At 28.9% G+C, this 19376-nt stretch overlaps 1 protein-coding gene across 2 annotated transcripts in view; it reads left to right on the top strand.

The window, feature by feature from the left end:
• Window positions 1-19376, top strand: part of Gbs-70E (Glycogen binding subunit 70E) — a 51566-nt gene that overhangs the window by 18105 nt on the left and 14085 nt on the right. For both annotated transcript variants that reach the window (XM_075307820.1, XM_075307819.1), the window contains one exon: window positions 5836-6180. In XM_075307820.1, the coding sequence (XP_075163935.1) occupies window positions 5906-6180 (275 nt within the window). In that variant the 5' untranslated portion in view covers window positions 5836-5905. The remainder of the gene's footprint in view (window positions 1-5835; window positions 6181-19376) is intronic.

Genomic DNA, 19376 nt, shown 5'->3' with positions numbered 1-19376 from the left:
GAAGTTTTCCCTCAAAATGGCCATAGAATCGCGAGCTGTGTGGCATGTAGCGCCATCTTGTTGAAACCACATGTCAACCAAGTTCAGTTCTTCCATTTTTGGCAACAAAAAGTTTGTTAGCATCGAACGATAGCGATCGCCATTCACCGTAACGTTGCGTCCAACAGCATCTTTGAAAAAATACGGTCCAATGATTCCACCAGCGTACAAACCACACCAAACAGTGCATTTTTCGGGATGCATGGGCAGTTCTTGAACGGCTTCTGGTTGCTCTTCACTCCAAATGCGGCAATTTTGCTTATTTACGTAGCCATTCAACCAGAAATGAGCCTCATCGCTGAACAAAATTTGTCGATAAAAAAGCGGATTTTCTGCCAACTTTTCTAGGGCCCATTCACTGAAAATTCGACGTTGTGGCAGATCGTAAGTCTATTCATGATGAAATGTCAAAGCATACTGAGCATCTTTCTCTTTGACACCATGTCTGAAATCCCACGTGATCTGTCAAATACTAATGCATGAAAATCCTAACCTCAAAAGAATCACCCTTTATTTATGTATGTAAAAGCACATCTACTTTACAATGGTTTTGCAAATGAAATGATGAGGAAATTAAATATATTTTATTTCCTAAAACTATATATGTGTAATAAGTTGTATCTTATAGTGACAGTTATAGGCAAACATCAGCATATGACATTGATTGGTGGCAGAATGTAAACTTTCATTTTGAAGGTCATAATCATTAAAAATACTTTGAGACGTAAAAATTAAAAACAAAATTGGTTTTTGGGTTGTGTACATTCGGGTGTAAATCAAATCTCTATGGAATATGAATTACTTATAAATTTTGACAACATTTTCTATAGGAATAAAATTTTGACAAAATTTTCTATAGAAATAAAATTTTATTTGTTGTTTTGATTTCAGCTTAAAAACCATTGCGTTGACTAAACAACAAGAGTATCTTAACCAACAGAGGAAAATAACGTTTGTCAAATTTATTTGGGCAAAGCCCTATAGACGGCAAGATGGTTGGATGGACGCACGCACATACAATTTTCCTATAGAAATACAAATTTGAAAAAATTTTCTATAGACATTTTATTTTATTGACCAAATTTTTTATAGAAAAAAAATTTGACTAAATTTTCTACCAGAATAATTTTTTTCCTATAGAAATACAAATTTTAAAAAATTTTCTGTAGAAATAAAATTTTGACAAAATTTTATTTTCATAGAAATATTTCTCAAATTTATGCTTCTGTAGAAAATTTTCTCAAAATTTTATTTCTATAGAAAAATTTCTCAAATTTATGCTTCTATAGACAATTTTGTCAAAATTTTACTTCTATAGAAAATTTTCTCAAAATTTTATTTCTATAGAAAATTTTCTAAAAATTTTATTCTATAGAAAATTTTCACAAAATTTTATTTCTACAGAAAATTTTGTCAAAATTTTATTTCAATACAAAATTTTGACAAAATTTTATTTCTATAGAAAATTTTTTCAAAATTTTATTTCTACAGAAAATTTTGTCAAAATTTTATTTCTATAGAAATTTTTTTCAAAATTTTATTTCTATAGAAAATTTTGTCAAAATTTTATTTCTATAGAAAATTTTGTTAAAATGTTATTTTTATAGAAAATTTTGTCAACATTTTATTTCTATAAAAAATTTTGTCAAAATTATATTTCTATAGAAAATTTTGTTAAAATATTATTTTTGTATGGTTAAAATGGTCATGATTTGGCGCTTTTAATTTTTTCTTTAATTTTAGTTAATTTTTTCTTCTATGGGATATTGTCAAATTTATATTTCTATAGAAAATTGTCCTAAAGATTTTGTTTCTAAAAAAAATTTTGCAAAATTTTATTTCTATAGAAAATTTTGTCAAAATTTTATTTCTATAGAAAATTTTGTCAAAATATTATTTCTATAGAAAATTTTCTCAAAATTTAACTTCTACAGAAAATTTTCTCAAAATTTTATTTCTACAGAAAATTTTTTCAAAATTTTATTTCTATAGAAAATTTTGTCAAAATTTTATTTCTATAGAAAATTTTGTCAAAATTTTATTTCTATAGAAAATTTTGTTAAAATGTTATTTCTATAGAAAATTTTGTCAAAATTTTATTTCTATAGAAAATTTTGTCAAAATTATATTTCTATAGAAAATTTTGTTAAAATATTATTTCTGTATGGTTAAAATGGTCATGATTTGGCGCTTTTAATTTTTTCTTTAATTTTAGTTAATTTTTTCTTCTATGGGATATTGTCAAATTTATATTTCTATAGAAAATTTTGTCAAAATTTAATTTCTATAGAAAATTTTGTCAAAATATTATTTCTATAGAAAAATTTCTCAAAATTTCACTTCTACAGAAAATTTTCTCAAAATTTTATTTCTATAGAAAATTTTATCAAATTTTTTTTCTACAGAAATTTTTTGTCAAAATTTTATTTCTATACAAAATTTTGCCAAAATTTTATTTCTATAGAAAATTTTGCTAAAATTTTATTTCTATCGAAAATTTTCTCAAAATTTTATTTCTACAGAAAATTTTTTCAAAAATTTATTTCTATAGAAAATTTTGACAAAATTTTATTTCTATAGAAAATTTGGTCAAAATTTTATTTTTATAGAAAATTTTGTCAAAATTTTATTTCTATAGAAAATTTTGACAAAATTTTATTTATATAGAAAATTTTGTCAAAATATTATTTCTATAGGCAATTTTGTCAAAATTTTATTTCTATAGAAAATTTTGTCAAAATATTATTTCTATAGAAAATTTTATCAAAATTTTATTTATATAGAAAATTTTGTTAAAATATTATTTCTGTGTGGTTAAAATGGTCATGATTTGGCGCTTTTAATTTTTTCTGTAATATTAGTTAATTTTTTCTTCTATGAGATATTCTCAAATTTATATTTCTATAGAAAATTTTGCCAAAATTTTATTTCTATAGAAAATTTTGCCAAAATTTTATTTCTATAGAAAATTTTCTCAAAATTTTATTTCTATACAAAATTTTTACAAAATTTTTACAAAATTTTATTTCTATACAAAATTTTGACAAAATTTTATTTCTATAGAAAATTTTGACAATATTTTATTTCTATACAAAATTTTGACAAAATTTTATTTCTATAGAAAATTTTGTCAAAATTAAATTTATTTAAGCTACACTTGTAGTTTAGTCAATGTATGGTTTTGAGCTGCAATAAGAAACAACAACAATGCTTAAAGAACAAAACCCAACAATAACAAAACAAAAAGAATGGAAAAAGAAGAGGAAGCACGTTCAAAATAAACCCAGCCAACTGAATTCAAATCGATGATTTGACAGTGGCATAGGAAAAGAGATATGTTTGTTTTGAATTTATTTTGGCATAAGCCGGCTATCAATGTAAAGCCTTTTTTCGGAGGGTTCAAGTGTGGTTTATTGTTGGGTTTAATGAACTGCCTGAATTTATTCTGATAATTGGTTGATAGTTTTGCTGCAAGTAGAGGATGCTGATGAGGAATGTGATAATTCCGAAACGTGCGACCATCCAAATTTATTAGGGCTTTGCCCAAATAAATTTGACAAACATTCTTTTCCTCTGTTGGTTAAGCTACACTTGTAGTTTAGTCAATGTATGGTTTTAAGCTGCACTAAGAAACAACAACAAAATTTTATTTCTATAGAAAATTTTGTCAAAATAATATTTGTATAGAAAATTTTGTCAAAATAATATTTTATAGAAAATGTCGTCAAAATTTTATTTTATAGAAAATTTTGCCAAAATTTTATTTCTATAGAAAATTTTCTCAAAATTTTATTTCCACAGAAAATTTTTGTCAAAATTTTATTTCTATAGAAAATTTTGACAAAATTTTTATTCTATAGAAAATCTTGCCAAAATTTTATTTCTATAGAAAATTGTCTCAAAATTTTATTTCCACAGAAAATTTTTGTCAAAATTTTATTTCTATAGAAAATTTTGTCAAATTTGTATTTCTATAGAAAATTTTGTTAAAATATTATTTCTGTATGGTTAAAATGGTCTTGATTTGGCGCTATTAAGTTTTTCTTTAATTTTAGTTAATTTTTTCTTCTATGAGATGATATAATTTCGTGAATTGAAGTTAAATAGTACAGCAAGACATTAAATTTTCACGGTTTTAATAACGCTTTGTAGAAATCTCAAAATATGGAGTACAATTTAGTTCAGAGATTTCAACAGTCAAAAAGGCGATTTAGTTTGTATCGTGTATTATATTTAATAAACCATCGGTAGTATTATCATCATGCCAAATTAGTATCGATTTGTATAGGAAATTTTTAGAATTTTCAATTATAAATTTAAAATATCCAAAACGACAATGATATTCTTATCTTTGCTTAGCAGCACGGTTATATATTGATATTTATTTTTATTTTGTTATTATTTCAAGTGTTTTAAATATGTATTTTTGTTGCAATCTCACAGACAGCCGAAACGATTAACATTTGTGGTGAACCCAATAGGGTTAATAACCAATCGAGTCTTCACTGGCCATCAGGAATGCATTATCAGTAGAGCCAAGTGATCTTTCAAACACTTGAAATGAAACAAAGCCCGAACAATAGACATGAATAAAAATATTAAAAAGCCAAAAGCAAAATATTTAAAACTATGGATATATACATATATCAAAGGATATCCAGATTTAAATCGTGTTATCTTTACAAAATTCAGCATGAATCAGTCTGAATTATAAATACGAACAAAATTTTTTCAACTCACCAAACCAGATCACACAAATTTGGTTTTTCAAAATGAAAAATTAAAACGATTCGTATAACCACATAGCAACACGCGAATGGAATTATAGAGATATAATAAACGACCTCAATTGAATTTGTTTTCTTCTTTCTTCAAATAGAAATTATTAGGGAGGTTCGTAAATAATTTATTCGGTTTTTAATCAATTATGATTTGACAAAAGTATTTGGGGTATTAGGGGTAGCAAAAAAGTTTGCAAATCAAATAAAAAGTTGTTCGTCCACTGTATTTATTTTTTATTATACCCTGCGTCACAATGTGCTACAGGGTATTATAAGTTAGTACATATGTTTGCAACTCCCAGAAGGAGACGAGATAGGCATATGGTGCCTTTGGCAATATTGTTCAGGGTCGGCCCCTGAACACGGTTGCCACTTGAGCCAAAAATAATCTACCAAATTTTACCAACAAGCTACCAAACAAAAAACTTTACTTTGTTAAAATTTTATATAAAAATTTTGTCAGTATTTAATTTCTATAGAAATTTTAGTCCTAATCTTATTTCTAGTGTAAATTTTCTCCAACTTGTATTTCTATAGTAAATTTGGTCAAAAGTTTAGTTTTATAAAAAATTTTGTCAAAATTTTATTTTTATAAAACATTTTGTCAAAATTTTATTTTTATAGGGAATTTTGTCAAGATTTAATTTCTATAGAAAATTTTGTAAAAATTTCATTTTTATAGAAACTTTTGTCAAAATTTTAATTTTTCAGAAAATTTGGTCAAAATTTTATTTTTATAGAAAATTTTGTCAAAATTTTATTTTTATAGAAAATTTGGTCAAAATTTTATTTTTATAGAAAAATATGTTTGGGGTGATCATATTCTTTCTCTGCGTGTATAGATATCTCACATCACTTAAATTGGCTTTAAAATTTATTTTGAAAAACTCCCAGCTTTTATCTTAAATTTTTAGGGTTCAAAAACATCAGCGTTAGTTTAATATTTTTTAGGGATTTTTTTTATAAGATTACTAATTATATTAATAACTTTTGTATATTAATTTTTTATTTACAGTTGCAATGATGAACACAATCGTGCATCGCGCTATTGTCGTCCCCCGGTGATAACGTTGGCCTCTAAGGCCATGGTCAATAACGCCCAACAACGTGTAGCTAGTCCTAGTTTTGGTGCTCCAACATCGAACTATATCAACAATCGTCTGAATTCCAATAACAATAATACAACAACAGAAATGGGTCGCCGACTCGAACGTATGTACTCGACACCAAATCTTTCGGCAATGCCAAAATCATGCCTACGCCGTAAGTCCTGCCTTCACAAATCCTCAAACGAAACGGTAGAAGTTACAGACAAGGACACCAATACGGATGATACACAAAAATGTTCCGAAAACAAAAGGTAATAACAGAATAGATCGAATTCTATAGCATAAGGTTATATTAGATGACCGGAGGTAGGCTCATATGCACACAAAGAACACCCATAGAATAAATCATGAACGGCGTTCTCATTTCACAACGATCCGTTCATGAAAGTGAATCAACACACATGTGGTATCAAACGGAGAACAGACGCACAGTGCTTTGGACCAATATGGACAACTATAGAGGATCTTGAAATCCACTACGACCCGTTTGATATTTACCTATTGAAAATTTACGGAAATCTATGTGGATTTCGGTCAAAATCCTCTTTAATAAGACACAAACTGTTGTGACCGTACGTTTTTCTAATTGAATCTTTTATTCTCACCTCGCCTTTGAGTACATGCTATATTATATGTACCAGGGATGGAAAATACAGTACTATAGTACTTTTTTTCAATACTCTTTCACCCAGATCAGTACCGTAGTACCCCTGCGAATGATTTAGTACCTTTTCTGCATACATTTTTGAGCCTATATCAAAATATTTCTGAGCATGTCCGTCCGTCCGTCCGTCTGTTGAAATCACGCTAGCTTCCGAACGAAACAAGCTATCGACTTGAAACTTGGCACAAGTAGGTGTTATTGATGTAGGTCGGATGGTATTGCAAATGGGCCATACCGGTCCACTATACTATACGTAATACCCATATATGCTATACGTAAAACCCATATAAAAACGGACCCCCAAATTAGGCTTGCCGATCCTTTAAGAGAAGCAAATTTCATCCGATCTGGCTGAAATTTTGTACATGGTGTTAGTATATGGTATCTAACAACCATGCACAAATTGGTCCATATCGGTCCATAATTATATATAGCCCCCATATAAACCGATCCCCCGATTTGGCTTGCGGAGCCTCTAAGATAAGCAAATTTCATCCGATCCGGCTGAAATTTGGTACATCGTGTTAGTATATGGTTTCTAACAACCATGCAAAAATTGGTCGAAATCGGTCCATAATTATATATAGCCCCCATATAAACCGATCCCCAGATTTGACCTCTGGAGCCCCTTGGAAGAGCAAAATCCATCCGATTCGGTTGAAATTTGGTACGTGATGTTAGTATATGGTATCCAACAACCATGCAGGAATTGGTCCATATCAGTCCATAATTATATATAGCCCCATATATACCGATCCCCAGATTTGACCTCCGGTGCCTTTTGGAGAAGCAAAATTCATCCGATCTGGTTGAAATTTGGTACGTGATGGTAGTATATGATATTTAACAACCATGCCAAAAGTGGTCCATATCAGTCCATAATCATATATAGCCCCCATATAAACCGATCCCGAGATTTGGTTTTGGAGCCATTTGGAGGAGCAAATTTCATCCGAGTCAATTGAAATTTGGTACATTGTGCTAGTATATGGCCGTTAACAACCATGCCTAACTAGGTCCATATCGGTATATAGTTATATATAGCCCTCAGATAAATCGATCCCCAATCACACAAAAATTGGTCCATATCAAGTTCATAATTGTATATAGCCCCCATATAAGCGACCCCCATATTTAAATTCTGACCGTGAAAAAGTCCATATCGATTCGTAATTATTTGTAGACTTACCTACACATACCTTTTTTGTCTAATATATACCACGTATGGACTAACTCACAATTTAGAAAACGATGTTAAGAAGTTTTAAGATACCACAACCCAATTAATTCGATTGTGGATGACAGTTTTTCGTAGAAGTTTCTACGCAATCCATGGTGGAGGGTACATAAGATTCGGCCTAGCCGAACTTACGGCCGTATATACTTGTTATACCCACCACCATAGAATGGTGACGGGGGTATAATAAGTTTGTCATTCCGTTTGTAACGCATCGAAATATCGATTTCCGACTATATAAAGTATATATATTCTTGATCAGGGAGAAATTCTAAGACGATATAACGATGTCCGTCTGTCCGTCTGTCTGTCTGTCTGTCTGTCTGTCTGTCTGTTGTAATCACGCTACAGTCTTCAATAATGAAGCAATCGTGCTGAAATTTTGCACAAACTCGTCTTTTGTCTGCAGGCAGGTCAAGTTCGAAGATGGGCTGTATCGGTCCAGGTTTTGATATAGTCCCCATATAAACCGACCTCCCGATTTGGGGTCTTGGGCTTATAGAAACCGTAGTTTTTATCAAATTTGCCTGAAATTTGAAATCTGGAGGTATTTTGTGACCGTAAAGAGGTGTGCCAAAAATGGTGAGTATCGGTCCACGTTCTGGCATAGCCCCCATATAGACCGATCTCCCGATTTTACTTCTTGGGCTTATAGAAACCGCAGTTTTTATTCAATTTACCTGAAATTGGAAATCTAGAGTTATTGTCGGACCACAAATACGTCTGCCGAAAATTGTGAGTATTGGTCCATATTTTGGTATAGCCCCCATATAGACCCACCTCCCGATTTTACTTCTTCGGCTTATAGAAATCGCAGTTTTTATTCAATTTACCGGAAATTGGAAATCTAGAGGTATTGTAGGACCACAAATACGTGTGCCAAAAATTGTGAGTATCGGTCCATATTTTGGTATAGCCCCCATATAGACCGATCTCCCGATTTTACTTCTTGGGCTTATAGAAACCGCAGTTTTTATTCAATTTACCTGAAAATGGAAATCTAGAGGTATTGTAGGACCACAATTACGTGTGCCAAAAATTGTGAGTATCGGTCCATATTTTGGTATAGCCCCCATAAAGACCCATCTCCCGATTTTACTTCTTTGGCTTATAGAAATCGCAGTTTTTATTCAATTTACCGGAAATTGGAAATCTAGAGGTATTGTAGGACCACAAATACGTGTGCCAAAAATTGTGAGTATCGGTCCATGTTTTGGTATGTTCCCCATATAAAACGACCTCCCGATTTGGGGTCTTGGGCTTATAGAAACCTTATTTTTTATCCAATTTGTCTGAAATTGGAAATCTAGAGGTATTTTAGGACCATAAAGAAGTGTGCCGAAAATGGTGAGGATCGGTCCATATTTTGGTATAGCCCCCATATAGACCGATTTCCCGATTTTACTTCTTGGGCTTCTAGAATCCGAAATTTTTTATCCTATTTGCCTGAAATTGGAAATCTAGAGGTATTTTCGGGTCATAAAGAGGTGTGCCGAAAACGGTGAGCATCGGTCCATATTTCAGTATAGCCCCCATAAAAACGATCTCCCGATTTAACTCCTTGGGTTTCTAGAAACCGTAGTTTTTATCTGATTTGCCTGAAATTGTAAATATTCTGGTATTTTAGGCTCACAATAACGTGTATCGGATTAGGTTTTTATAGGTCCATTTGGTAATGCCTCCATATAGACCGACTTCACTTCTTGAGGGTGTAGAAGGCGCACTGATGATGAAAATTGCTTGAAACTCAATGTAAAATTTCCAGAGTTTACTTCTACAGATTTAAGATTTCAAATCAAGACATTATTTTATAATTTTCTTGCAAACTTACAAGAGATGTTAATGATTCCTCTAAAACTCAAACAAAAATGGTTCTTATAAATCCAGAATCTGATATAGTTCTCATGGATGAAATCTTTAAATTTATCTTCGGGAAGTGTCCTCAAGTCCTCAAGCCCTCCTGAAATTTCAAAGGACACCCTAATATTTGGTTCATGGTGGTGGGTATTTAAGATTCGGCCCGGCCGAATGTTTGTCCAAATTTTATATCTATAGAAAATTTAGTCAAAATGTTATTTCTATAGAAAATTTTGTCAAAATGTTATTTCTATAAAAAAAAATTGTCAAAATTTTATGTTTATAGAAAATGTTGTCAAAATTTTATGTCAATATAAAATTTTGTCAAAATTGTATTTCTTTAGAAAATTTTGTCAAATTTTATTTTTATAGAAAATTTTGTCAAATTTTATTTTCATAGAAAATTTTGTCATAATTTTATTTTTGTAGAAAATTTTGTCAAAATTTTATTTCTATAGAAAATTTTGTCACAATTTTATGTCTATAGAAAATTTTGTCAAAATTTTATTTTTGGTTAAAAATTTTGTCAAAATTTAATTTCTTTGGAAAATTTTGGCAAATAAAAATTTTGTCAATATTTTATTTCTCTAGAAAATTTTGTCAAAATTGTATTTCTTTAGAATATTTTGTCAAAATTTTATTTCTATAGAATGTTTGTCCAAATTTTATACCTATAGAAAATTTTGTCAAAATGTTATTTCTATAGAAAATTTTGTCAAAATGTTATTTCTATAGAAAATTTTGTCAAAATGTTATTTCTATAAAACAAAACTTTGTCAAAATTTTATGTCTATAAAAAATGTTGTCAAAATTGTACTTCTTTAGAAAATTTTGTCAAATTTTATTTTTATAGAAAATTTTGTCAAATTTTATTTTTAAGAAAATTTTGTCAAAATTTTTTTTCGGTAGAAAATTTTGTCAAAATTTTATTTCTGTAGAATGTTTGTCCAAATTTTATATCTATAGAAAATTTTGTCAAAATGTTATTTCTATAGACAATTTTGTCAAAATGTTATTTCTATAAAAAAAAACTTTGTTAAGATTTTATGTCTATAGAAAATGTTGTCAAAATTTTATGTCAATATAAAATTTTGTCAAAATTGTATTTCTTTAGGAAATTTTGTCAATTTTTTTTTATAGAAAATTTTGTCAAATTTTATTTTTATAGAAAATTTTGTCAAAATTTTATTTTTGTAGAAAATTTTATTTTTTTATTTTATGTCTATAGAAAATGTTATCAAAATTTTATTTTGGTAAAAAATTTTGTCAAAATTTAATTTCTTTGGAAAATTTTGTCAAAATGTTATTTCTATAAAAAAAAAACTATGTCAAAATTTTATGTCTATAGAAAATGTTGTCAAAATTTTATGTCTATATAAAACTTTGTCAAAATTGTATTTCTTTCGAAAATTTTGTCAAATTTTATTTTTATAGAAAATTTTGTCAAATTTAATTTTTATAGAAAATTTTGTCAAAATTTTATTTTTGTAGAAAATTTTGTCAACATTTTATTTTGGTAAAAAAATTTTGTCAAAATTTAATTTCTTTGGAAAATTTTGGCAAATAAAATGTTTGTCAACATTTTATTTCTATAGAAATTTTTGTCAAAATTTTATTTCTATAGAAAATTTTGTCAAAATTTTATTTCTATAGAATATTTTGTCAAAATTTGATTTCTTTAGAAAGTTTTGTCAAAATTTTATTTCTTTAGAAAGTTTTGTCAAAATTTTATTTCTATAGATAATTTTGTAAAAATTTTATTTCTTTAGAAAATTTTGTCAAAATTTTATTGCTATCGAAAATTTTGTCAAAATTTTATTATGGTAGAAAATTTTGTCAAAATTTCATTTCTTTGGAAAATTTTGTCAAAATTTTATTTCTTTAGAAAGTTTTGTCAAAATTTTATTTCTATAGAAACTTTTATCAACATGTTATTTCTATAGAAAATTCTGTCAAAATTTTATTGTGGTAGAAAATTTTGTCAAAATTTCATTTCTTTGGAAAATTTTGTAAAAATTTTATTTCATTAGAAAGTTTTGTAAAAATTTTATTTCTTTAGAAAATTTTGTAAAAATTTTATTTCTTTAGAAAATTTTGTCAAAATTTTATGTCTATAGAAAATGTTGTCAAAATTTTATTTTTGTAGAAAATTTTGTCAAAACTTTATATCTATAGAAAATTTTGTCAATAGCCAACTTCCGTTTAAAATTTTTCCTAGGTTTATCGGAAGACTTGTGTGAACTATTTGTTTTCGTTAGAATATTTTGACATCTGTCTCAACGAAAATTTCAATTCTAACCATATCAGTTTGTATTTTGAAATACACTTTTCTAAGACATTGTCAACAAAGACGATATTGGCACATTACATTCGCATATCCACTGTTTCTTTTTTGTTCATCTTACAATTTAGTTAGTTTGGCTGCCTAAATGTCTACACATATGTATGTATGAACATGTGTTTCGATACACATTCACCCATCAGTAAATCTATTTAAAAAATAAACAAATTATTTTTGTCACTAATATAGGAAATAAAATAAAAAAAAACTATTCATGTATGTATATATAATTACACACACTCGCATACAAATAAAACACACAAAAAAACAAAAACATTGGCCGAAAAAGATCATTTATGCTGATCACGTGAAGTGAGCATGATGAAATTGAGTGAGAGACTCGTGTTCCCCTTTTCCTTAAGTGATACACTTACAAATGCATAAACACTCGGTATACTTACACATTGGACAATTTTTTCTTATTTATACGAGGAGAGTATGTAAGATTACAAAAAACAAGTTTTAGATTGAGTGCGTGTGCTGCTATGCTTCGGTTCAGCGTATCAACGAGAAAATATTATCATTCATAATGATAATTTATAAATATACATACATGTGTATATAGTGAGAGTAAGGGCGAATATATTTGAGTAGACCCTGGTAAATATCATGTATTACAATTATTTCAATAAGAATAAATTCAATAAAATTTCTTCTAATAAAAGCGCTCTAACTTCAAACAGTTCTCTCAAGAATTTCAAGAATTTCTCAAACAAGAATTTCCAATGATAATAATACATCGTATTATTATAATTATAAAAATATTTTTTTGAATTTTATAAAACCATCATACAAAGCGAACATACAGGAAATAAATAATTCATTCCTCCCAAACGAAATTTTAGACAAACAAAGATCGTTTCTCATTTGCTTTTCGCTGTAAGGAAGTTTATTTGGAAGAAAAGTATATACGTTTTGTGATAAACGTTTATTCTTTTCCAGGATGTAAAAACAATTTCATAAAGACTAACTCAAAAACCAATCTTTTGTGGCTAATTACATTTTCCCTCACATCTTTCTCACTTCCACGAGGTTTTTTTAGTTCTTAGCACCTTTTCCTGTAATGCAAACATGGTAGAAGATATTATTCGATTTTATAATTTTATTAAATTTTACCTTTCGCCTGAACGGAAAATCGAACCGCGGACCATGCAATTTGTAAGCCAACACACTATCCACTGGGGTACGTAGATGTTATTATCATCCATCAATAGACAATTATCGTTATAAGTTATATTCATAGTTATAGTTTACGGCGCCCACGGGCCGATTAAACAATTTTTATTTACCAGAAACATTAACCAAAATTTGTTCTTCCTGGTGGGTGAGTTCACTGTTTTTTCAGTGTATTATTATTAATGTCAGCATAAAAATCCAAAATATTGTAGATACATCAAAGTGAAAAACCTACTCTGAAATTCAAAAAAAAAATAATAAATAATAATAATAACTTTAAACTAAAAAAATTCAAAAATAAAATTCTCAAAATATGTTATGTATTAGTCAATTGTTAAGCTTGTTTTTCTTTTGTCGAAAGATTATTGTTTTTATTTATAAATCAAAAAAATTTTCTTTGCTGTAAGGAAACTTTTTCTTGCTTCAAAGATATACAAAGGAACAAAAATTTTAAAAACTTCGTGTCCTAAATTTAATGAAATAGAAAAAAAAATTAAAGCAAAGATTATGAACTTTCTTTTAATTAAAATTTATTTGCTTGAAAGAAATTTTTCTTAAATATTGTGTAAATTCCCAGTTCTTAAACTTAGGTTGCATAAGTTTTTGTTTGCACATTAGTGTTTTTTCAGTGTAGTTGATTTTTTTTTCTCAACTATTAACTATTTCAACATAGTACAAAATCGAAACTCCTGGTTTTTTTTAACGAGTTAGCAAATAACACATCATGTATAAGCCCCTATATATTTACTACAAAATGTAAAAATCATTGAAAATTCGTTGATATTGTGTTTGTGAATGTTTATTGCCTCCACAATGATCACGAGGTCGATGCATGTTGCACATTTCACGCAACAGGTTTTGTATTTTTCACTTCTTGTTTGAGAGTCAATGTTTCGATTTCTTTTCGTTATTTTTGAATACCTTTTGAATATTCATACCATTGATTGGTGTTTATGATCAAACAAAACCAAAAAAAAAAAATCGGAAAAAACCTCTTATAATTTGCTGGCTTTATTGGAGCATACAGTTAATAGAAATTAATTTATTCCAGTTTAAATTTGAACGATTTACTTTTTTTGCCTGTGACTAAAGTGGCGCCTAGGACTAATATAATATTGATACACTGGTCAAATAGTGATGTGAGGTGTAAACATAGCTAATGATAATGTTCACCCAAAAACATTGTAGCAGAACCGGTAAAACTTCTCCTTTTCTCGATATGAATCCAAACCAAACTATGACACAAAAGCCAATATAATTAAAGAGGAACTAAAACTTGTCGACAAAAAAAGTTCCATCTAAATGTTCACTTAGTTCAATACTCGATGATTAACCTGTATCCGGCTAATCAACGCCTCATATAATTGGGCAATACATATCAGCTTGTGCCATAAGATCTTCACGTATTACACGTGTCTCTTGAAATTAAGTTTTTGACAAGGGGAAAATACGTACACTGAAAAAATAATATTTAAATATGAAATTTCTCAAAATTTTATTTCTATAGAAATTTTCTCAAAATTTTATTTCTATAGAAATTTTTGTCAAAATTTTATTTCTATAAAAATTTTGTTAAAATTTTATTACTATAGAAAATTTTGTTAAAATTTTATTTCTACAGAAAACTTTCGCAAACGTTTATTTCTATAGAAAATTTTCTAAAAATTGTATTTCTTAAAAAAAACAAGTAAGGAAAGTCTAAAGTCGGGCGGGGCCGACTATATTATACCCTGCACCACTTAGTAGATCTAAATTTTCGATACCATATCACATTCGTCAAACGTGTTGGGGGCTATATATAAAGGTTTGTCCCAAATACATACATTTAAATATCACTCGACCTGGACAGAATTTGATAGACTTCTACAAAAACTATAGACTCAAAATTTATGTCGGCTAATGCACTAGGGTGGAACACAATGTTAGTAAAAAAAATATGGGAAACATTTAAATCTGAAGCAATTTTAAGGAAACTTCGCAAAAGTTTATTTATGATTTATCGCTCGATATATATGTATTGGAAGTTTAGGAAAATTAGAGTCATTTTAACAACTTTTGAACTAAACAGTGGCGATTTTACAAGGAAAATTTTGGTATTTTGACCATTTGTGTCGAAATCAGAAAAACATATATATGGGAGATATATCCAAATCTGAACCGATTTCAACCAAATTTGGCACGCATAGTTACAATGCTAATTCTACTCCCTATGCAAAATTTCAACTAAATCGGAGCAAAAAATTGGCCTCTGTGGGCAAATGAGTGTAAATCGGGCGAAAGCTATATATGGGAGCTATATCTAAATCTGAACCGATTTGGCTGATATTTTGCAAGTTTTTCGAGACCAATAAAATATTTGGATGTACGGAATTTGAGGAAGATCGGTTGATATACACGCCAATTACCAAATTTTAGGACAATCGGACTAAAACTGCGAGCTGTACTTTGCACACAAAAATACATCAACAGACAGACAGACAGACATACAGACGGACATCGCTAAATCGACACAGAATTTAATTCTAAGCCGATCCGTATACTAAAAGGTTGGTCTACGATTACTCCTTCTTGGCGTTACATACAAATGCACAAACTTATTATACCCTGTACCACAGTAATGGTGAAGGGTATAATTAACATTTTATTTCTATAGACAATTTTCTCAAAACTTTATTTCTATAGAATTTTTTTGTTTATTTCTATAGAAAATTTTGTCAAAATTATATTTCTATAGAAAATTTTTCCAAAATTTTATTTTTATAGAAAATTTTCGCAAAATTTTAATTCTATGGAAAATTTTGTAAAAATTTTATTTCCATAAAACATTTTCTCAAAATTTTATTTCTATAGAAAATTTTGTCAAAACGTTATTTCTATAGAAAATTTTGTCAAAATTTTATTTCTATAGAAAATTTTCTCAAAATTTTATTTCTATAGAAAATTTTCTCAAAATTTTATTATTTAATCTGCCTTTTTTGTCTAACATCGGACTAACATGCAATTCAAAGGACAATGGTAAGAAGTTTTTGCCATCAGCAAATGACACTCTATAGTAGAACTTTCTACGCAATTCATAATGGAAAGTATATAAGAATCGGTCTGGCCGGTTTTACAGCCGTATATACTTGTTTCTATTATGTCATTTTGTTTTTTCATTCAATAAACAAGAATCATGTTTAGGAAGTATATTGTACAAACATTTTTAAGGTAGCGAAATATATTACAAAATATATTAAACTAGTTTTTCTTTGCGGAAATAATTGTCAAGTCATTGCTGTTGGCATACGTTTTTGCCTATAAAGCTCAATACTTTGAAATAATATCGACAATATTTTTATACCCTGCGCCACACTGTGGAACAGGGTATTATAAGTTAGTGCATATGTTTGTAACACCCACACGGATGAAAAAGACTGTTTTTCATATGTTTGGCTATAAACATTATATGTTTGGAACACAAATTTTTAAACACAATATTTTTGAGTGCAAGCATATAATGTTCATAAACTAGCATAACATGTTTGGGACATATATGTTAATATGTTAGAACATATTATGTTTGGGACATAAAATGTTTGTAAATATAATATGCTTGGATGCAAACATATATTAATTTAGAAATAGCCTATAAACATATATGTGTTTAGTAGCTTGGAGCGCTATTTAACAGGGAGCGATATTGAATTAAGTTGGTGGTTGTTGCTTGTTATTACAAAATTAACATTTTATTTTTCCTTGGGCAATTGATCAGCTACTTCTTTGATCCTTACAAACTGTGTGGTCCGCTGTTCGAATCCCCGTCCGGCAAAAGGTAAAATTAAAATAAAAAAATCATACAATTGAATAATTTCTTCTACAATGTTTGTATTACAGAAAAAGGTGCTAAGAACTAAAAAATCTCGTGGAAGTGAGAAAGATGTGGGGGAATATACAATTGGGCAGAAACAAAATTTTGAGCATTCAGGTCGAAAACCTATGTTGTTAGCACCTATATTACCTGTTTATTTTCGTAATTCATTATGATTGTAAATATATAAATAAATAAATAAAATTTTGAGCACAATATTGTTTGGGAGAATTTTTTTTAAGCATATAATATTTTTGGGTGCAAAATGCTTCCAAACATATTATATGTTCACATAATAACATATTGTTTTTTGGAAGACAAAATTATTGAATTTGGATGCAAAAATACAAAATGTTTGGAACTTAGACTACCCAAACATATATTGTTTAGACCAATATGCTTTCAAACATATTATATATTGGAAGAGATCAAACATATAAATGTTTGGGCAATACCCAAAAATATATATGCTTGAAGCAAAATATGTTTGGGAGTATATGTTACAGAAGCGATTTTTTGTGAGCGTGCAGAAGGAGACGAGATAGACACATGGTGTCTTTGGCAATAATGCTCGGGGTGGTTTCCTGAGTCGATATAACCATGTCCGTCTGTCCGTCCATCCGTCCGTCTGTCTGTGAACACATTTTTGTGATCAAAGTCTAGGTCGCAATATAAGTCCAATCACCTTCAAATTTGGCACGTGTTCCTTTTTTGGGTCAGAATAGAACCCTATTGATTTTGGAAGAAATCGGTTCAGATTTAGATATAGCTCCCATATATATCTTTCGCCCGATATGCACTTATATGGATCCAGAAGCCAGAGTTTTATCCCGATTTGCTTGAAATTTTGCACAAGGAGTACAATTGGTAGTATAGTCATGTGTGCCAAATTTGATTGAAATCGGTTCAGAGTTAGATATAGCTTCCATATATATTTTTCGCCCGATATGGACTTATATGGCCCCAGAAGCCAGAGTTTTGGCCCAACTTGGTTGAAATTTTGCTCTAGGAGTACAATTAGTAATATAGTCATGTGTGCCAAATTTGATTGAAATCGGTTCAGATTTACAAATAGCTACCATATATATATGGACTAATATGGTCCTAGAAGCCATAGTTTTGGCCTAATTTGGTTGAAATTTTGCACTAGGAGTACAATTAGTAGTGTAATCAAGTGTGCTATATTTTATTGAAATCGGTTCAAATTAAGATATAGCTCCCATATATATCTTTCGCCCGATATGGACTTATATGGCCCCAGAAGCCAAAATTTTGGGCCAATTTGGTTGAAATTTTGCACTAAGAGTACAACTAGTATTGTAGTCAAGTGTACCAAGTTTGATTGAAATCAGTTCAGATTTAGATATAGCTCCCATATATATCGTTCGTCCGATTTACACTCAAATGACAAAAGTGACCAATCTTTTAAACCGATTTACTTGAAATTTTGCACAGGAAGTAGAATTAACATTCCAACTGTCTGTACCAAATTTGGTTGCAAATACCAACGTTTTCCTTGTAAAATCGCCTAAAAAAATTTTTTATAGATTTATTGGTATAATTAAAAACCCTACACCCCAAATTATTTTTTAACGAATTTGGCTATATTACCACACTAATTGAACGATCTCCTATAATGTAAATCTTAACTTTGTGCTATTCCACGGAAGTATCATAGAATATGAAATTTACACAAAAATCATTCAAGCCACAAACAACTATTTTTTAAATCCATGTGATATTTTATATATGTATAAACGGGCGGTGTTAAACTTACGTTTCACAAGAGAAAACCAAAATTAAAAGTACAGATTAAAATGTTTCCCATATTTTTTACTAACATAGTGTACCATCTCAGGGCATCTCAGGGTCAAAAAAATTTGTCCTCCAAAATAAAAATTTTCTATGCATTGTTACATTGTGTGGACGTGCTTTTTAAGCTTCTCCAAATACTCCGGAAGTAAAATAACTATAACAACTACTATTTTATTTATTTATTAAAATTTATAGTAAATATAACAAGTATATACGGCCGTAAGTTCGGCCAGGCCGAATCTTATGTACCCTCCACCATGGATTGCGTAGAAACTTCTACGAAAGACTGCACGGATGAAAAAGACTGTTTTTCATATGTTTGGCTATAAACATTATATGTTTGGAACACAAATTTTTAAACACAATATTTTTGAGTGCAAGCATATAATGTTCATAAACTAGCATAACATGTTTGGGACATATATGTTAATATGTTAGAACATATTATGTTTGGGAAATAAAATGTTTGTAAATATAATATGCTTGGATGCAAACATATATTAATTTAGA

Source organism: Haematobia irritans, chromosome 4 (genome assembly GCF_050003625.1).
Source record: "Haematobia irritans isolate KBUSLIRL chromosome 4, ASM5000362v1, whole genome shotgun sequence".
Classification (NCBI taxonomy): Eukaryota; Metazoa; Arthropoda; class Insecta; order Diptera; family Muscidae; genus Haematobia; species Haematobia irritans.
The sequence above is the reverse complement of the archived record's forward strand: the minus strand, read 5'-3'. Positions and strand labels throughout refer to the sequence as shown.